General features: G+C 40.8%; 1 protein-coding gene across 3 annotated transcripts in view; it reads right to left on the reverse strand.

Annotated features, from left to right (window-relative positions):
• Positions 1–228: 228 nt before the first annotated feature.
• Positions 229–21,453, reverse strand: part of SLC25A42 (solute carrier family 25 member 42) — a 409,509-nt gene continuing 388,284 nt past the window's right edge. For all 3 annotated transcript variants that reach the window (XM_069649132.1, XM_069649131.1, XM_069649133.1), the window contains one exon: positions 229–9,305. In XM_069649132.1, the coding sequence (XP_069505233.1) occupies positions 8,980–9,305 (326 nt within the window). In that variant the 3' untranslated portion in view covers positions 229–8,979. The remainder of the gene's footprint in view (positions 9,306–21,453) is intronic.

The following is a 21,453-nucleotide window of genomic DNA, read 5'->3' on the forward strand; positions in this document are numbered from 1 at the left end:
CAAGTTATATTTGGTCACTTAAGTTATCGATTGGTTGCCTTTTTTAAACAAGATATCTTAATTTGTATATAAATACACTAAACTGTTCTGTGATCACTAAACGCCAGCGGCTATTGAATAAAACATTAGTGAACAATAGCAATGTGCCACATATTTTATGAAGTCAACGTTAAACGTAACATTTTAACAGCATATTTAATTTAAGGCAAAAGAAAAAGACACTTCTGATTTTGTTGTAAAGTTTTATTAAATAGATATTCTCTTGGCACATCTTTTAAAATATATACACACTATATAACGACAAACTTTTACAGCACCAAAGTAGAATTTCAGCCAAAATTGGGAACACTGATGCGAAAAAGACACCTTTACAAAGGCAACTAAACGGTTTGTGCGATATGCTCAAGATATAGGAAGAAACAGAATGAATGCTTATGAAAGAAGGGATATACAGGCATACCAACTTTGCATTGAAGGTTGGCCACGTAACAAAACCACAACCTCACACCAAACAAAGGCCAACTCTTTGAAACTGTTTGAGTGTGATTTTCAGGCATTGTCTGATGTAACAATTTCCCATTTGCACATTAGTAGTCAGACTAACAAGAACAGCATTTGATGGCTTGGGGAATAAATGCAAACCACAAGTGCTACAGACTGTTACCGCTATTGCTCCAGGAGGTATGGAGCAGAGCATTTGTTCACTGGACACCCCACTAAACAATTTATTTATTTTGGCATTTGTAAAGCGCACCAAGCCCGAGGGCAACTGGGCTAAGAACTTTATAGTGACAAGATATTTACAAACTAACAGAAGGATATAGCACTGCTTCAAAACAAACAGGTTTTTATTGCAAAACCCTTTCATTCGTGTGTCCTCTTCATTAGTGGTCTTTCTTAAAGGTTTACAAAACAACGGTCAAGGTTGTATTCACATCCATACACATTGCCTCTGTAAGCTAGCATTTTAAAACAGACAAACACAATAAAAACAGGCTATACAATTGCGAAGTAGTGGGGACACGAAAGAGTGGAGGAGGAGTGGATATTACTCCCCTTTGGGCCATAGGCTTTGTCAAAGGGGACTATATATCCAGCTCTGTTTTAGGTCATATTTCTGACAGGTTAGAATTTTGGACTATGCTCATTGACCAGTTTCCTTTGTTTCTCCCATCCTGAAGATTAAACAACTCTTCGGAGGGGCTTGGAAATAACCCATCTAGTTTTATTGCTTTTCCTGTTGACTCTGTTCCGGTTTATCTTGGAGCCTCTCTTTTAACTATTTGTTGGGGAAATTCTAGTTATGTCCTAGAGCATAACTCGGAAAATCACAAATTGAAGTCACTGAGAGCTGGTAAAAAATGTATTCTAGGAAATATAATGGAGAAAATCTATGAAGGGGCATTCTGTGAATGCGCACTCCTTGCCAATAACCAACCCCTCACTCTGGAAGATACCCTGCCCACTACCCCCTTGCAGGTCTAAAGGTATTTACACAGATGACTGCAAACACATAAAATCCTATCCTATCAGGAGGAAAAGTATGCAGTAGCAGTATATGTGTTGGCTACATTTGCTGGGTTTAATGGACTCGCTGGTCCAGGCGACTAGCTGAAAAGGTTTTCACAGTTCGCAAAGTAAAAGGGCCAGTTAATAAACTACTCAAAGAAGAGGCTACCTTGGATAATAGATAATCTGTGAATTTAACTGGCGTTTAGCTTGTATCGCATACCAGCCCTTGTCCTTTCCCAGTGCCAGACGCAGAAAAGTTTATTAGAAAATGTATTAATTGTGCCATTGCAATGTATGTGCATCTTCTCCCTTTCCAACTCAGTTTCTAGGCAGGAAGTAGTTAGTGAGCACTGAACGAACCAGCAGAAAGCTGTACAACCTTCAAAGGGTAAGAAGTCCAATGCCAACCCAGCCGATCGAGAGGATATCGAAAGGGTGATATAACTTCGCAAGCCACTCATCAGCGTTAATTTAACTACCCCAATATCGTCTGCACGACTGGAAAATAGAAAGACTGCATACAAGAAAGTCTGACGCAGTACACAAGGATTTTTTTGACTAGCACATGCATACACCAAGTTCACAAATGTTTAACCCTAATCTCCTCATCCATGTCAGTGTATTTTAAAATCTTTTCTATTAAACTAGCTCATGTCATGCTCCTTTATTTTAAAAGCAGGTTTCTAAGGAAAGTTTAAACGGGGGCTTTAAAGGTGAACAAAAAAGCAGTTGCTAGTTCCAAAATCGTGTACCATGAAAGGAGCTGTGTGCATTATACTTTTTTAGCTGACTTTGTTCAAATAAAAATTTCACAATAAGCTACTTCTGACCTTAACTTCAGTCCTAAACTCCTCCTAAAATCACAAATTGATAACATAAGCTCCTCACGAGTAAAAAAGAATACATCACTGCAACATATGTGCTTCTTTAACCAATTGTTGGATTTTCTAATTCTGCTATACTCACCAAACCAAGTGTGCGATCGGCAGGCCATGCAGGTACACATGGACTGAGTTTAGCCCTTTCTTTCAATGGCTATATGCGGTGGCGTCGCCAGGGTGGGGCCCCGGGTTCCCCAGGCCCCTCATCTGAAACCCTGGGCTCTCCTTTCTGCCCCCCAACCCCAGCTGGGGTACTCAGCACTGTTTGCAGTGCTGCGTCCACCCAAGGTTCTCGCAAACGCTCTCCGGTGTGATGTCGACCTAAGCAAGATCAGCCTGGGGATCAGATCCCATTTTGATCAGATTAATATTTTTGAGTACACATTTGTACTATTTGGTTAGTGCTAAAAAAAAAAAAACTCCACCCCAATGGCGGCTTAAACCGCGAATGGTTTAATTCAGAAGAGGCACAAGAAGATAGTCAAGAATTTGAACATTTATTCATTGGAGGAAAATCAGCATGAAAGTACGCGAGCAAGCCATAGAATGGCTAAAAAGTGCCAACACTGCGTGTCACTGCTCATTTTTCCGTGAAGTAAGCATTGTCTGGTGAGAGAGCATTGGAGGATGCGAGAGTGCACGGTAGGATACAAAAATGTTCTCATTGAGAAGCTGCACCTGTCCAGTGGCACCATAGTTTGTGTGACACAGTCAATGTAGGGTGCTTTTTAGCCAACTGCAGTTTGCATGACGGGACTTTTAGGTGCTGACGTTACTAAGTGAAAGGTTAAACTACAAATCCCAGAATGCAAGTTGAAATAAAATACTGGGCTGGTTAAAGGTGTCAACATGATGGCACCAGCAAAAGAGAGAGCTTAGTGACTGCATGTGACAGCCACCTAGGAAAATTAGGTGGAGATAAAAGCATGAAATAAGTACAACAATGCAGGATAGCACCGGGTATGTGTGCCATTCAGCCTTCATTGGAGAGTACCTGGAGTATAACAAAGTGCGGCCGGTGCAGGTTGCTGGGATTAACTTTTCCTGTGTCTGTTTAATCACAAACAGTTGAGCTTGGGGTAGACTGTATAAGTATGTGGTGCATTGCAGAGGCTGCTGGTGTGGCATTACGATTTACCTGGGATTGGGCTAAGGGATTGTTGGGAATAGTGAGCCCAAACCAATTTAAGGGAGGGGAGGTGCAGGGGGGTGTGGTAGTGGTGTGCACAGAAGCGATCAAATAAACTGGGCTGTACGATAAAAACTAAAAGAAAACAATCATATTGAGTTTCCAAGTGAGAAGGTGGACCAAACACAAAATAGTGCATTATTAATATAGTGCACTTGAATTATGAACTGACACTATCAGTATGGACACTGACTGATTAAATCAAACATATTAACCACAAGAATACAAGAACCCATTATGGCAATCAATATCCCTCTCCTGTGTTTGCAGAGAGTATATTTCGTAATAAGTAGGCTGGGATCCTAACAGATCACTCTGAACTCACCATGGTGTCAAAAAGTAAAACAGAAAAAGAACGGTGTTAGTATAGGAAATAGATTTTATATTTAAGCATTATATTCAACCGCATTCCGATTTCCTAATCTTACTGTAACTTAACAAAAAACAAACCATGAACCAAATTCACTATCTAACAGGTTCCTGCATAGTAATTTTAGGAATCTGTTAAAGAAAAAAAAAGAAAAAAAACTATACAGACGTGCACAGATTAAGGTATGTAAAAGAATTAACGTTTCTAACATGACAGTATGCTACAACCATAAACATAAACATAAAAGTATGCATGACACAAAATGTAAAGGGTTTAAGATGTTGGAAGGCAAACCAATTCAACACCAAGCTTTCAGATCAGTACAGGTTAAAAGTGATGTATGAGCAGGGCCTACCCAGAGTAATCCCAGCCTCTTTTCTTTGATCCGGTTTCACAACTACTCAGGAATCATACCTTCCTGACTCTTAGTAAGGCAGTTTTATTATGCAATGCCCCGTTTTGCTTGCTTTGTGGGAGGCCCTTGTTTTACACTCCTCTGGGTTTTGTTCTTTTGCGTCTCTTTCCCTGTTTCCTTATTGTTTGTCTAGTCTGCGCCTTTATGCCTGAGGGCCAATAGTGTGCCTAAGAAATGTAATGTAATACTAAGTATGGAGAGAGTGGTCTCAACTCTTGGTAGGAGAACATATGGGTGTTTTCTCTTTGTATCGGTACATTTTCATGGTAGGATGACTAGAATCAACCTGAGGAACTTGTGCAGAATATAAATTGCAAAAAAGGTGGCCTCTGAAAGTAATTCAAGTGTCTGCATTTCTAACAAAGAAAGGAAAGTGCAAAGGAGGTTGGAACCAAACAGCCCTTTCAGGACTCCTGTGATACTAGGTGATTTCTGCGATCAGAACACACATTATAAAACCATAAGGGAAGCTTGGGCTATCGTGCAAATATGGAGCTTAGCAAGGGGAAGAGCAGGCATGGTGTTCAGTTCTACCCACTGATTCTGCGATTAAAAGCTACGGTTTTCTCTCTGCACGACATCGGTGTTGAAAGTGTGTAAAGGGAATGTTAAGTGACCATCTGTTTGAGATGTGTGGAGTACAGTGTTAAAGATTGCTATACCAGTGCACAACTATATCTTCTTAAACTATAATGTATAACACTTTGCAGTTTAGAAACAAGTGACTTGTGAAATATATGAATTACTTAACTGATATCATCAACTGTGGGGTGGGGAATTTAAAGGGCTACTATCAAAAGAAACCTTGGCAGCAGTCAAGCTGGAGATCGTGCATGGAATAGTGTGTTGTGGAGGGCAACGACTAAGGAGCATTGCAATAGCAATAACCTAAGTAGTCATGCAAATCAAACTTTGAGGTGGGTACTGCCAAATAGAAATTACAAAGAATAAGGTGGAAAGAAAAGCCACTATCGCAATGCATTAATAGACCAGGCCTTTTGTTGACACAAAAAAATGAAATCGACAAGAGAACCTGTCTTGAGTAACTTTTCAGTTTTCCAGAATTAGACATACACTGCTACAAGTTGCAGAAACAGGATATAAGGCCTGATATTTGGTGGCTTCTCTTTCAGCAGCTCAGATACAAACCTATCCTGGCTGCCACATACATTGGGTTTACAGAATCAACCATTCATTTAGAAACTTTCTGACGTAGCCTCTGCTATAATAGTGGACTTGAACCAGAAGCAGGGCTTGAAGCACAACTCCTGTATTGTTCCACGAGCAGGCACATATTGTAGATATTGAGTAACAAAACAAATGCTTCTTTAGCACAACAAAAAATTAACCTAACAACCAGCACATGATGTTCTTATCCATAGAGCTCAAAAGCATTGTGAGATGGAGTTTGCTTCACCACAAGTTAAAAGCTTGTGTCTCTTTTAAAGAACTTCCCCAAACCGATTATTACAGATCTGAAAATAATCCACTTAATTGTAAGGCTGAATTAATGTTGCTTTCAAACAAGATGGCTAAACATAGACATTTGGTTGTGTTTTCAGATTAGAACACATCTGTTTTGGATTGAGAAAATGTTATGTTACCCACTAACATGCATTGTGCATTTGGTTATACGCTTACAAACAAAACCTTGTATTTATAAAAATAAAATTTGCTCATCAAGCTCCAGTGGCAAATGCAGATAAAACATGGGTTAAGGTGACCATCGCTTTGACTTAAGTGGCATGCAATACTGCTATTCAACCTTTCCAGCAAACTATTTATAGATGAGATTGCTCACAGATCCGAGATCTTAAACAGTCCTTAACCAAGAAAAACTGTTTTTGGATTGAAAGATTGGAAAGAAAGCTGAATATTTAAACTACAACTTGTTAGTAGAGATTTACTATACTAGAGGAATGGAAGCCACATTATGTAGGTTATTTTTCAATGTATTCAAAGAAGATAGCATGGGCCATTTTAGTAGGGGCTATCCATGTGTTCTGAATGGCTCCATATGATCATTTTGCTCCCATTTTTACCAATTTATTTTTTTGAGGTCAATGTATTTTTATTGAAAAAATTGATCTCCTTTTAATATGGTTTCAGAATGTGTATGGTTTATATTGCTGCTTAAGATATGGTTTGTGGGTGACTATGTAGCATATGTTTCCCAATTCAGTTCTCACTGGTAACCCACTTGACCCTCATATTTCCTTCCTTCGCTCTTTTATCCTGAACTACAGCCTTCTTGTCCTCTTCTCATCAGTTCTGCGATCAAAGACTTATGATGAACTGGCAAAAGTACGTTTTTGTTGCTAGACTGTGTGCAGTGAAAGGAGTACAGCGTGTTGTATATTGGAAATGTGTGTTTTTGTAGTGTACAGAAACTGTGAGGAAAGAAGGCAGTGTTGCAAATATTTCTAGCGCAAACTTTTAAAAAAATATTGCAAAATGGAAGGTGTGAGCTACAAAAGAACCAACAATAATCCACTCACAGCTATCCATGTGCCTTTCCTAACAGACATTCATAGTAAAGTACAATAATTACTTTAAATATTGTCAAACTACAGTTTTCCTCAAATTAATCTTTTTTTAAGAGACATTTTCTCCTCTAAAAGAATAGCATTTTACCAATTTGTAATATAAGGTAATAAGTTACCTGTGTACTTCAAGACAGAGTTACTATCAAAAGTGTCCACTGATGCGATTCGTAAACTGTGATATTGTTAGCAGAGCTGTAAAATCTAGGTATTGTTATTGACCTTCTGAGATGATACACTGCAATAAAACTACCATTGACTGTCAAGTAAGGCCAGGATGTATGTGCTGTAAAAAGAATCTCACTGATAATGTTTTAACTGGAGGAGCATGCATGGGTAGTTGCCACTTTCTGCAAAATGTATGTAAAAGTCAATCAAGTCATTATTGCTTGCCGTGAGAAAAGTGTCATTTATGACAGAAAAACATAAACAAGTGAATTTCATTTCAAGTATTACATGCTTGCAAATGAAAAAAGTATGAAAGCAATGCAATTTATCTCATACTATGTATGTGCAGGAGAATTGGCTCAATTTTGTTTTTATATCTAAAAAAAAGGTGTACATAGCCAACGAGCGTCCAAAATACCATTTCACTTTTAAAATGAGAATAGACCTGCAGTTGTGCCAAACTGACCAGCACATAAAAACTCTAGACTGTTAAGAGGACAGGCGAATAACCACATTACATTGGTAAGTATGTGGAATTTCAACATAAAGCCTTGCAGGATAAGGGGTACCACCAGGACGGATGCATTTAGTGGACCTTCAAAAGATCCATCTGCTATAAAAAATAATTTTGCAGATTAAAGATGAAAACTATACAAAGTGATTGATTTGGAGTTAACCCTTCCACCCTGCAGCGTGAAGGCAGTATCAGATTCTGGTTACAGTGGCATGCAACGCCCCTTTAAGTTCATCAATGCTACTCATTAAAACCAACCAACCTTTACTTATGTCTACTTCGCACAATATCTGAAGAAAAAAAAACTGCTTTCAGGATTTTGCACTAAGGAATTTAGACTACCACTAACAAAGAAGTGGCAATGTCAGGCAACTGATATCTTAAAAGGAACTGAAAAATGATAACCGAGTATGTGTTCAACTATCAAGGACTAACGTCAAAAAGAAGTTGTCCTGGTGATATTACTACATCATGGGTAGAATACTTCATATTGTGTGTGTACACAAAGTATAAACAATCAAAATCAATTAGCAATGGCTTTAAAACAAGTAATTAACAGGAATTAAATTATACCTGTAAATAGTATGCATTCAGTTAATAGACTATTCAATGATCCACTATCTAACACCAAGGATAGGAGCACAGTGTAAACGCATTGATAATTAACCCCACTTAGTATGCAAATACTTAATTGTATCAGCAATATATCGTGTGGTATTAAATGAAACAAAGAAATCTAACGTTCAGCATTTTGTGAATTGTTTATCCCAACGTTCATTCTTAAATACCCTAAACTGTTGCATTACTATTGAAATACTTCGATAATAAAACCTTCTGCCCGCTGACTGTAAAGGTCCCTTGAAATTAGAGCAGCTCCGAGGTAACAAATGTGGTGCACTAGAAGCATCTGATGTGAGCAGCACACACCAGGTCGAATGCATACGGTAGTACAATAGTTAAAAAAACGTATTTGTAAAAACAGAAGCAATGTCATGCTACCTAGGATAAAAATAAGAATGTAACATCCCTTTGCCTATATTAATTCATTAGTCTTGTGGGAAATACGTATGGCTCTTCCAAAAACAAAACCAGACACCCTGCTTCCAGCTGGTTAACACTCTCCTGTATATGGAGTGTGGGAAAACATCCATCTTTCCAGGACCTAGATATTTAAATATGTAGAAAGTATCCCCAAATTAAAACATTGAATGCTAGCCCAGTCACACATTGCAAACTTTCCTGCTACAAAACATTGTCAGGTGAGCAATGTACAATTTGTGCAGAGAAACGTAAACAGGATTAACAATAAAATCACATCAGTTGTGCATAGCTCTGACAGTTGAACAATACTAATGGTTGCTTTAAACACATTTCTTTAGTCATATTACTAGCCTTCAATACTTTCCCCTAACTGTAATTTACGTAGAAGAATCTGTGTAAGGTCAAATGTCATGAAGCTTATTCCCACTGCGAGAGGACCTTTGACCCAGTTCATACTAAGCCCTTTGTACAGGCCGCGGACAAATCCCTCCTCTTTGACGATGTCTTGCATAGTACCCAAAATGCTGCCATAGGTGTGTCCAGTCACCCCTGCCGTCTGCATTCGGCGCCGAACAACATCAAGTGGGTATGAGGCAGATTGTCCAATCAATCCCGCACAAGCTCCGAATAGCAGTCTTTCAAAGGGGTGAGGCTCCGTTCGCTCATTGTGATCTGGAAAGACAATGGAAATAGACAAAATAAATTACAATATTTGGACCAATGCTGTTTTGCTGTGTAAGAGGCACCTCCATAAAACTGGGAGAATCGAGATGCAAAAAGAAGATCAGTTGTACCCTAACCCCATTCTCAAACGGTGACATCAGTTCTTCTATGTGTGGCACCATCTCTTACCACGTGCAGCTCAAAAAACTGTAAATTAGTCCATTAACCAGGGTATTTTAGTATAAAGCATTACAATTGAGCAAACATTTCTATACAAAAACATCACAGTACTTGCTCATTTTAAACCACTTCTCCTAGGCATACGGATATAACCCATGTTGTCACCAATGTGTCTGGGCATGGTACAACTTTATCGTGAAAACATTCTTCCTCTTTTCAAGCCAGTTGCCTATGGACCACAAATATCTAGCCTTCTGCTGCTGAAATATTGAAGATCTCATAACAAACTTTGGAATTAATAAGAGGCACAGTTTTTGTCCTCCAAATGGCTGTAATCCAAAGAGAGCTGCATATTTATAACGTATATAGCTTGTGCATGTCATTTTATGGATTTCCTGCTCCAATACATTCTATTTGCGGTTAACCATCAAGCCCTCCCAAAACATATGTTCGCAGGTAGCTTCGGACTTGGTGGCATTTGGTGCTGTACTACAATTACATTAATTTTCCAATCGGTATTTATGAAAATAAAGCATGCAGTACAAAGGGGAACCCAATAATTAATTCATGAACCCTCTAACCCACGTTTTAGTGCATTCCAATGTTCTGGGGGCAGAGGGCACACTATGGAATGCATTGTCCACCTCATCAGCATCCGACTTGGCTCTTACTTCCACAGTTCAGAAAGGAGCTCAAGATCCTTCCACTTCAAAGAATGGCTCCTCCCTAACACCCAAGACCATACAATGTCCACTCCCTACCATACTCGAGACTGGGTGATCTGATCCCTACCATTCCCCCCACTGGTTACTTACAGATCCATTGTTGACAATCGCCCCACCTCCCCAGTTAGATCCCTACTCCCTTGTTTCTCTGCTTCCTAAACTTGTTCTGCCCCCCGTTCCCCCCTGTGATTGTAAAGTGCTATGTTACTTCCTGAAGGCAGGTCTGCTCTCAAACTCTAATAGTATGGTAAACCTCATGTCTAGCTATTTTTCTAAAAGTATTCTACAATACCCTGCTAGAAATAATGTAATAGCTGAATCTTTCTAGCACACTTCAAAAATCTGTCTGAAATGTTTTATTTCTCCCTTTTCCCATCTTTCCATATAAACCTCATTGTACAACTCCAGCCCAAAGGTGCGAATGCAAAAAGGTGATTTCATAATTATTTAAAAATATGCAAACCTTGTCTGAACCCACATGGCCACCAACTCTTGAGAAATTCATACGCCATGTCCCTAGCTTGAAAGTTAACCCATTTGTCCCATTCCCATTCGAGAATCATCGAATGTCTTAGGTTCAGGAATCACTACAGATACAGATTGATGCAGCTCAATTATATTCTGCTCTGGTAATCCTCATCCCTCCGGTTTCATTGGTTGGCAAATAGTTTTTCTACTTATCCTCAGCAGTTTAGAATATAACCCCAAGAATGGTTCGAATTAAATTTGATTTCCCAATTCAAGATAAAATGTTATCATTTCCATGTATTGATTTTTCAATAAAATTAAAGGATTTCATTATTGCTCCGATTGGCACAAATCACTAGGTCATCCCCATCCCTTAATGTGTTTATGGATTATCCTTGCAACCAACAACCATTTACATTGCTAATGTTGCAGAAACAGTACCAACTAGTATTTAAGTTTTAGCCTGGTAGAATCTTTAGAAATCCACTAGAGGATAAACATTCACTCTTCACCTTAATAATCTTTACTACAACCACGTACATAAATAATAAAAACATACCATTTTCAATTTAGTGTGCCAAATGACCCCGCCACTTGCAGAGTCGTTGATCATTTATTACATTAACCACCAACAGCAAATGTTTTATATTTAAGGCAAACAGTAAAGGCGAGATTAGACATCTCTACCATATGCCTTGGATATGAAGCTATCTTCAACTACATTTGAGTAAATGCTCAACTTGACAGTGCCCCCCCTAGTCCATCTACATACAAAAAACAATATAACTCCACCTTAGTACCCAGATGTCCAATGGCTAAATGGATCTTATTGTGTCTTGCATGTTCTGCTGCCTATATCATGTAATCGGGGGAAACAGCTGGACCCTTCCCAGGAATAGGTAAATTATCCATTTGTTCTAGCACCTTCAGCAAAATGTCAAATAATATATTAGCCAATACTTTTATAATCATTTTCTAATTTACATTTAACAATGTAATTGGTCGGCATGCCATACACCGGTCAACAGCTTTTTCAAGCTTTAAAAAAATCTATTATACCTTCAATATGGAGATCAGGGATAAAGCACACAGACTAATTGGGTAACAAATAACCTCCATCCTCCCCTGGGACTTGGCATAATAGGGGGTTCTCTTTTGGTTGTACCACAACTAGCGAAACTCGGCATCAGATGTAAGGAGATCAACATTAAGTATGGATCCTCTGCGTTACAGTTTAAGTTACCACATAGTAGAATTTTAGAATACTATTTCCAAAAGACTGGCCCCATCCCATCTTACAATTCTGTCCTGCGCTTCATCCTGTGCAACCTTTACACTTTGTTTCAATTACTTTTTGCAAGCTGCCAAAGCTAGCAACCGTCTGTTTTTTTACCCTTCATAATACGAAGAATGTTTAAGCTGATCAGTTTGTTTTTTCTTTCATGTACGATTGACTTATTTAATCTAAAACATGGTCCAGTTCTGACATCTCATACAGTTTTATCAAACTTCTGTGACCATCTCTCTTCCTACCTCTAGTCAACTACTTATATGGTTAAAGCACTAGTTATCTGATACATCCTCTGACAGGTTGACTCATCCAAATACTCTTTAGAAGCATGTTAAAATTCCATTACCAATGTTGGTCAACACCTGTCTCACTATGAGGAACCCTGCCATTTTAGGTCTTATTACCATCTATACAGAAAGTTAGCGTGATAACTATGGTACGCCTAGCACATAGCCCCCCCCCCACATCCTCTCCTTCCTCCATACTTCTCTGCAACATTTCTGATTGGGGATAGGCTACAAACATGATACAGAGGAGCATTCATTTGATAAAAGAAAACTGGGTCCGATCGGATGAAGACATGTTTGAACTGCCATCAGTCCTTTTATTTTGGTGCACAGAACAGCCCCTTTTGAGTAACTTTCCTACTATTATGACTTGTTCACTGTTCTCTATACTTGTGGCAGATTTCTAAGCACCCCAACAGAGAACAGATGGAAGCAGTGGAATGAATATCACAAGTTGAGGGAATCAGCCAAAATATGTATGCAGCGTGGCTGGTCTAATCCGAGCATCAACCCTGGAAGAGTGTCTGTAGACTGCATGTGGGGTGACATGTTGCAACTTTGCAAATATCTGCCAAGGGAACACACATTTGAAAGACCACAAAAGCTGGCTTCACTTTGAACAGATGAACATGTAGCTCCTCTGGAGGCAGTACCATTCTGTGGGCGCATCATTGTAAAATGCAGTATGCAATCCATTGGACCATGGAGCACTAGTCCCACGGACAAGAACCTTGACAGGTACCAAAGGTGTGAGAAAGTTCAAGAACCTCTTGTTAATTCCAAGAAAAATAGTGTCCTGCAGACATCAACGTTGTGTGCATCCAAGACAGCATTTGAAGCAGGGTTCAGAAAGAAGACTGGACATTTACAGGTTTGGCTCAAGTGAAACACCTGACCTCCTTTGGAAGGAGGTTAGGTTCAGTTAAACACTATGTGGAAAACCGAAATTGCATAAGAGCACAGATCCTGCAGCTCAGTTATTTTGTGGGCAGTGATCAACACTACAACCATGAAGGATTGACAATCGAAGTGAAAAGCTGTCTGTGGCCACTCTAAGAGAAGCCTGTGGTGCACACCAGCTATTCATCCGATATGCATGCAGTTATTTATAAGAGAAGGCTCCTCACATCTACATGAGGTGGTATTTACTCTGATTTGTTGAACCCGCATCACCTTTTGCATAATGTTAACAGCACAGCGTTTTAAAATTTGACCACTATACCACAATCCTATAATTCACCATAATTTTAGAAATGGTGACCAGGCATCCCGTTTAACACCATTTCCCCTTGCTACAAACAAACATCAGCAAAATAACCAAATGATCCACTTCATACAGTGCTTTGAATAATAAACAGCAGCTCACATTGAGAAAGAACCAGGCGGCCATATTAGAAGGTGCACATTCAGATACATGCAGGCTCTTCTAGGATACACCAAGGCACTAAATAAGTTAGACAGCTGGAGCTATGGTCATTTATATGAAACTGCTTCATAGTGAACATTCCTTTGTGGGGAGCTCCAATACAAACTTTACCTGCCCTCAGGACCCAAGCAAAAGCTCCACCCCCTTAACTAAACCGAATGAATTCTAGGAATGCTGGGGTTTCATGCAAGTTACTATGCAGGGTCTCTTACTTATGTTGACCAAGTATCACTGAATTAGGTGGCTATTATTAAAAATGTCATTAATTTACAACCAGACCCAGGGGTTAACATGTATGAGCCCTTGCATAGGCCAATGGCGCAAGAGGACAGATTGGCTGGCAAATCAGGTATATCTGTATATTCTCGATGGGTATGGTGTATCTTTTTAGAGAAGTTCATAAATGTTTACAGGTAGGTAAATGGGAGAAGACCTTCTGTTTTTGAGAGAAGACGCGGCTTTTGTAAGCAAGGGTCTGGATGTGTAGCAAGTCTTTTGTCAGTTAAGATTTAGCTCTCTAAAGAAAGTAAGCAGCCATCTTCAGAAGATCACCACCTCCAAATATCTCCAGTTCTCTCAGTTGGTGCACCACTGCACCATATTTGATAAACTGCAGTGCATGTTGTCTGATGTGAGGTGCTAGGCCAAAACGCAGATCAACTATGCCCAATGTGATTGGTCAGAATCAGGACACTGGACAAGGAGCCAGGTTATCTGAATTCTTATTCTTTCTTCAAGATAAAGATTCCCTAAGTTTAAGACTCTAAAACCTACTTAAAAAGAAATTAGTAAAAATGATGCTCTACATAATTAGAGTCCTCTGTCCAGCATCTTATTCTAACCTAGTTGCTCTCCCTACCTCTAAAAAGGAACACAAATACAACCAAGATCTAATTTTGGCCATTGCCCGAATAAAAGGACGGCGGCTGATTTCCGACAACCTGACACCCTACACTTTTGTCTCTTTACTATAGGCCTCTTGCCTGTTGGCCCAGTCAGTCTCTTCCTCTCCTGCTCATTCCCCACCCTCGGCTCTGTTCTTTCACGCTCCCCATCCTGGGATTTATTGGCTTGCTCTTCACACCGGTGTTGGTTTCAGTATTTCACCTCGGTTGTTTGCCTACACCAGGTTTTGTCTCTTTTCCTCTGTCCATGCTAGGTTCCTCTATACTTTCCCCGCTCTGGGGCTTTCCACATTCTCTTCCCTCACTATGGGGATTTTTCTCTTTCCACCCACTCTGGGGCTTCTCTGTACTCTCCCCACCTTGGGGTCATTCTTCCTCTTTGCTTCACTGGCCAACTCCTGGTTCCCTGGAGCCATCACGTACCTTCTGCTGTGCAGTGCTACTCGGGAGGGACACCAGGCCTGTCTGACGCAGAACCGCTTATGCAAATTACTTGTTCGGCGCCAGTCTCTGTATTCTCTAGTCTCCGGTTTGCTTCATGCGGGGTTGAGACTGCAGCTTCCCTCCGTGCTGTTCTCTCAGTGTTCCACAGGTTCTTGCTACATTGCGCTTCTCCAAGCTGGGTACTCGCTTCGTCAGTACTACTGCCTTCCTACAGCATAGGCAGATCGCAGACTGCAACACTACATCTGGGAGAGTCTTCCTTTGCCCAGCCACACCTCCAGTGGCCATGATCGGGTCCTTGAGTTCTGCGGGCTTGCTGCTATGCCATTGATTGGCTCTTTAAAGTGATGTTGTTCCAAGGGGCTAGGCCAGCCGCTTGTCTGTCTCATAGGGGTCAGAAACAAAACCAGCCATTAAAAGAGGGGCTTTAGGATCATTATACATCTCAGCTCCCACATAGCCAATAAAGGGATCAGGCGGAAAGGATGGTGACTTCTGTCCCTCTCTGGGGGTTCTCCATCCCCCAAGTGGGGCAGTCCCCTTTGGGGAATAATGCTTTTCCTGTCCCCTAGAGGATTTTCAGCATAGCAGGCTCACCTCCATAGTTTCAAAGGGGTTGTCTCCCCCTTAGGGAGAAGCGACAAACTCCTTGGACTCTTCACACTTAACACATTTAAGTACCAAGACAGGTCCAAAGTTGTGTCTTGGAAACTCTACTGGTGGGGACATAAAGAGCACGATTTATGTAATGTTTACGATTAACAATAGCAGGGGTCTGCAACCCGTTTCTCCCTCAATGTTTTGGACAATGACTCCCATGATCCCTGATCCTAGACTATGCTGGCTAAGGTTGATGCCATGGCAACAGGCCCCAGAACCCAAAAACCACACCATCTAGTGATGGGGGTAATGGTCACTTGACTTCCTTATGTTCCTTTGGGACCCATAAACACAGGGGCCCTGGCTGGACTCAGTCCTGGCACCTTTGGCACCAGGCTCATATAGAGATGTGAGCAGGAACACTATTTCAGTGCAGGAGTGCTTTTATTTTACAAGAACTTTCCAGGAGTTGAAAGCCTTTATTCCAGAGAACATCCTCATGTGCCGACTCCTCGGGTGTGGCAGGCAGGCTGAACCTGGTGGCCGTGGCTTCAGAAGCTCAGCTATATAAGCTGCTCCATCCTTAAGGCTGGTGCTTCGCGTTACTGTGCACTCACGTGCAACGTGACGCTCACCACCGCTTGGACCAGCTTACTTACCTTTGAAAACAGGCGTTCTCCTGCATACTCACCTCCAGGAAACCAGTGTTTCATCGCTTCATCTGCAGACTCATCTCCTGACTTCCAGTGATCTTGATCCTGATGGCGCAGCACCACACTCCGCATCCACGAACTCGGACCCTGTGAAGGACAAGGTTAGCACATCCGTCCTAGGGCCGCGCCGCATTTGAACCTTGCGCGCCCCCTAGTTAACAATTTACCAGCACTGTACCGCTGCAGCTTCGTTCCTCATTCACTCCGGCTGCCGCCTTGAGCTCTGAAGCTTCTGCCCGGGCCGGCAACATCACCTGCAAGGGAAGAAAGCAAAAGAGCAAACATCAAAAGTGGAACGGACAGCAATACAAGACAGCAAACTTTACAATACAACAAAAACAGACGAGGAAAGACAAAGGCAAACAGGAACACTTACCTGAAGTACAGTGGCTTAGTCGCAGCAGGACTGGACTACCAGGTGCAAGGGACCAGTGAAGGAACTCGTCCAGATCATACAGGCGCCCCTGCCAGAAGCAGCAGGACAGAGTGCTCGACAAAACTAATCAACAGGTGAGCTTTCCAGGGACAGTGCATCCCACGGGTACCACGGTTTGGGAGAAGGAGTCTGGAAGGGGATTAGGCACACAAGCCGGCATTCTCACACCCCCTATTCTCCACGCAGGAGCAGTCCCGAGCAGCATCACCTATTACCACTAGTCACCACATAAGTGCAGAGGGCGAAGTCGGATCCGAGCGACCTCACCCCCCGGGAGGGCTGCAACCGTGCCCCAAAGCCTCCGCAGAGACCAGGTGAGCATAACAGTTGATGGTATTTATAGTCCAAAACCTCTGGAGAGCCAAAGGTTGTAGAGCCTGGAAATATAGTAACATACTTTTTCCTTGGAAATCTACTGAACATAGATATTTCAAGTTGGTCACAAATGTAATGCAGTTTAGACCTGGCCATGGATGAGTGAATTCTTTAATGAAAGGATGACCGACTTCTAGTTCACTTTCACTGTAAACTCATGGGAATCTGAACTTGTACATTTCACCGTTTAATAATGTCAGACTGGAATAAGATCATGTTCATTTCATGCCGAAACAATTACATGACTTATTTTCTTTTCATTCAATTTATATACCACTTTTGCTAAAGCGCTGTACAGTTAAATAGTATAATAATAATTCATGTAATAATAAAAGACATTTCAGGAATTGTATTGGCCCAATGGATAGGGTATGCATTTAGAGTATATATCGATCACATTTTTTCCCCCTCAATGATGGTTGGTTCTATGTTGCTGAGAAAATGTTTTTCTTTGTCTGTGAGAAGCCCTAAGCTGTGCCATCCAAGCAACATCACTTCGTAGTTCTTGGACAATTCTCTGGTTGGCTGGTTGGATTGCTCAGCAGGATTTTGTAACATCCTGGAGTCTCTAGATGTTTCATAGCCATCTGTAGATAATATTTTGTATCCATTAGAACAATGTTGCCTCTGTTGTCTGCTTCTTTAATGACAATCTTTTGGTCCTTGGCCAAGTTATCTAGAGCAGACTGCTCATTCTTGCTCAGGTTAAACCTAGTCCTAAGTCCATTATTGGTTCTTTGTCAAAGTATTGATGGATTTCATTAGTGACCGCCTGATGAAGTTTCTGTAAAGTTCTCATTAGTGGACTTATGGGTGAATTTGGATTTATGGTTTCAATTCTTGTAGTCGTAAATTACTTGCACCCACCCCTAGTATAAATCCTCAATCTTATGCTCTGGTTCTATAGACATAAGGAGATTTATATTCTCTATGTCACCTATTGTAAATTGACTCAGAGGGTCCCGTTTGGGTGGTGGCATGTATATCTTAACGTGTTGTACATTTATTTATGTCAATTTTCTAATACATTTAAAGACATCAATTTGAAAGTTGGTAAAATCTACACCTGTGCTAGGAGCAAATCAAAGGCCCTTGTTTTATAGGATTACCTCATATTGGCTAAGTTTTCTGCTAGATAATTTGATCACAAGATGTGTACCTGTCATTTCCCTGTTTGTTTTCTGAGGTTCGATCTCGTCAGTCTGCCCATCTGTCTCATGTCTGTGCTTGTGCTTCCTCCTGCCCCCCTCCTCTTCCCCGTTGTGTTGTATTCCATGTTGTGATATTTGAGACCAATGGGTCTTGAAATCGGACTCGTTTGATATCCCTTGGTGTACCATTTTTGTATCTCCTGATCTGTTCTAAAAAAACATCGCTTTGTTTAGGATGGTCAGTTGTGGTGTTGAAGTGCGACCTTCTGACTCAGCCAAGCTGCCTGTTTGTGTGTTTGGTGTACTTTCTCTTGATTTTTGGTGAACTGCAAAAAGAAATTGGGTTGAAAGGTGAATACTCTGTCTTTGCGAAAGTCGCGAACATTCCTGAGTGCTTTCTAAATTTACGTTAACTTGATCTCATCTTGGTAGGTTTTGAGCATCTCATACATTTTGCTAAAGTTCTTCTCTTTAGTACTGTCCGGGTCACGTGCCGCATCAGTATTACCACCATATTTTTAGAGCTTTGATTCAGATTGTCCTCCCATTTTTCAGCTATGTCTTGGTCATCTTGATTGTCAAAGTTGGGGAAGATAAGGCTCCAAAGTCATCTTGAAATCTTACCACTCTCTAGGTAGTTTGTCAGAGACACTTGTTCCCAATACTTATTAGTTTCTTTTTTCGATAGTCTCTCCAGTCTAACAAATTTCTGAGTGAGTGTTTCTGAATTACTGAGATTGCTTCTAAAAGGCATTGCTGGTGCTGCCTCTCAGTGTGAAAATGGCAGCTCGGTCCTCACCTCTACTAAGCAAATCTGCCATTTCAGTATAGTAGAAGACTCTGCTAGCATAAAGGAAATAATACCATGGTAACCCATGGGTTATCCCTTACCAGAGCGTACATTTCTGAGGGCCTAGATCCCGCATAGCATTTCCGTGGCTCGCACTCTGCGCCATTTTGCGGGTCTATATGAAATGTAAAAAATGCGCGTGACGTCACACGCAACCTTTGACCTCACGCGCCTGCGCAAATGTGGTAGAATCATCATCCAGCGAGGATGCTTGTCATATCAATACCGGATGGTATTCTTAATCATGTACAAAGGATGAATTAAATTGCAGAAAAAAAGGGAATATAACATCCTACTGGACAAGGAAGCAAGAAGCTGTTGGGAGTTACCCCGTAGGTATTACACTAATATGAGTGCCCAATATCGTCCTGTTGGCATCATTGTAGTGATCACGGTTGTCAAATTGGACAGTCCTTATTAATGGTAATATTTAATATAAATGGTACTTGATAAGGCCCACTGAGGAGCATTTGACTGAAACTGGCATTCCATTTATGTATGAGCGTACAGTGAAATCATTAGAAATGATATTTACAGTTATAACACAACACTTTACAAAGACATTCATCTCGTGTTCAGAGTTGAGACCATTTTGAACACACCGTAAATTGCAGATGCACTTGGCCTCAATATGCCTAAGCTTAAGCTGCAGATCGCCTCCCCTCTTGCCTAATTGTGCCTTTCTCAGACCAATAAATTTAATATCAATGACATCATCCATTTGGTGAAATTCTTGCCAATGGAGGGCTAACGGCAACCTGTGGTCCTGTTTTTTAAGACTTGAAAAGTGTTCTCCAATTCTGGTGCGGGGCTGCCCGATAGTGCTCCTTACATACACCTTCAGGCAGACACGCACACAATAGCATAGACCACAAATTTAGTCCGGCAGTTAATGAAATGGTTGATGTTAATTCTTATGCCCTTTTGGTTAGTGAACTCTCGACAATCCAGATGCGCAAACCTACACATATTGCAGGTTTCGCATTTAAAGAACCCTTTTGCGGGTTGGAACCAATCTGTACCTTTCGGATTAGCATTCGTTAGAAACAAAGGACAAAGTTTATTTTTGAGTGTCGGCGCTCTGGTATAAATGAAAGATGGTCTTTCATTAAGAAAGGGAGATTATATCCCTATCCGGTCTCAAAATGTCCCAATGTTTTAGTACGATCTTTTACAAAATGTGTGCATCACGCGAGTATTGAGTGATGATATCAACACTCTTCCTTGATAGTTTAGTTGTCACATTTGTCACATCTTTAGGTTTGAGCATGTCTGTTCTCGATTTTCTTTCTATTTTGGAAGAAGCTCTAGAAAGCTCTAGAAATTGTAGCTCCATGGTATCCCCTTTCTTTGAATCTTTTAGCTAAAGGTTCACTTTCTTGAAGATACGTATAGTCATTGCTGCAGTTTCAGCAGGCTCTGAAGTATTCACCAGCTGAAATGTTACAAAAAGTGGATTTGCGATTACAGCTATCCGCATGCAACGTACTAGTGCCCTCCGTTGCTTTACGGAATGTTTTAGTCTCAATGTTACCCTGTGTAATGAAAATTGTCAGGTCGAGGAAGTTAATGGAAGTTTTGCTACATTAGCCTGTGGTATTCATCAAATGTGTGAAATCTTTCTTTGTACCCTTCCAAATAAGGAAGACATCATCTATGTAGCGTTTCCATAATACCACATTATCCTTGAACATAGGTGTATTCGAATTTTGAAAATTCCTTCAACATCTCAACATACACATGAAAAGAAGCAGAATGATCATGGAAAACACAATCAATGGTGTGGATGGCCAAGACGTGACTAATTGACGTGCACAAAGCTGTCAGATCCATAGTGGCCAACATGTAGTCTTCTTTCCATTCTATGGGCGTTAAAATCTGGAGAACAGGAATACTGTCCCCGAGATAGGTGGGCATTGACAACACATGTTCTTGGATTCAGTTATCAATGTATTTAGATAGACCCCCCCCCCCCATTAACCCAACCTATCCCACTCATCATGGGTCAGACATCTGGCAAAACATCAAATTCCTTATGAATTCTGGGCAGAAAGTGCATGACTGGCATCACAGGATTTTTGATTTTCAAAAATATTTTTTCTTCATCAGTGAGTTCCCTTGCTGTGCCAGTCATCCAATAATCATGTCTGATAGATAAGGTTGGGTTGCCTGGTAATTTCTTGTAGCAGCCTGGTGTCAATAGATGTGCTCTACACATAATCAAATAATCATTGGTGTTTAACAGTACTATATTTCCACCTTTATCTGCTTCCCTGATAACTAAATTGCTGTCACTACTCAAATTG

Source organism: Ambystoma mexicanum, chromosome 1p, assembly GCF_040938575.1.
Source record: "Ambystoma mexicanum isolate Mex_15411 chromosome 1p, UKY_AmexF1_1, whole genome shotgun sequence".
NCBI lineage: Eukaryota > Metazoa > Chordata > Amphibia > Caudata > Ambystomatidae > Ambystoma > Ambystoma mexicanum.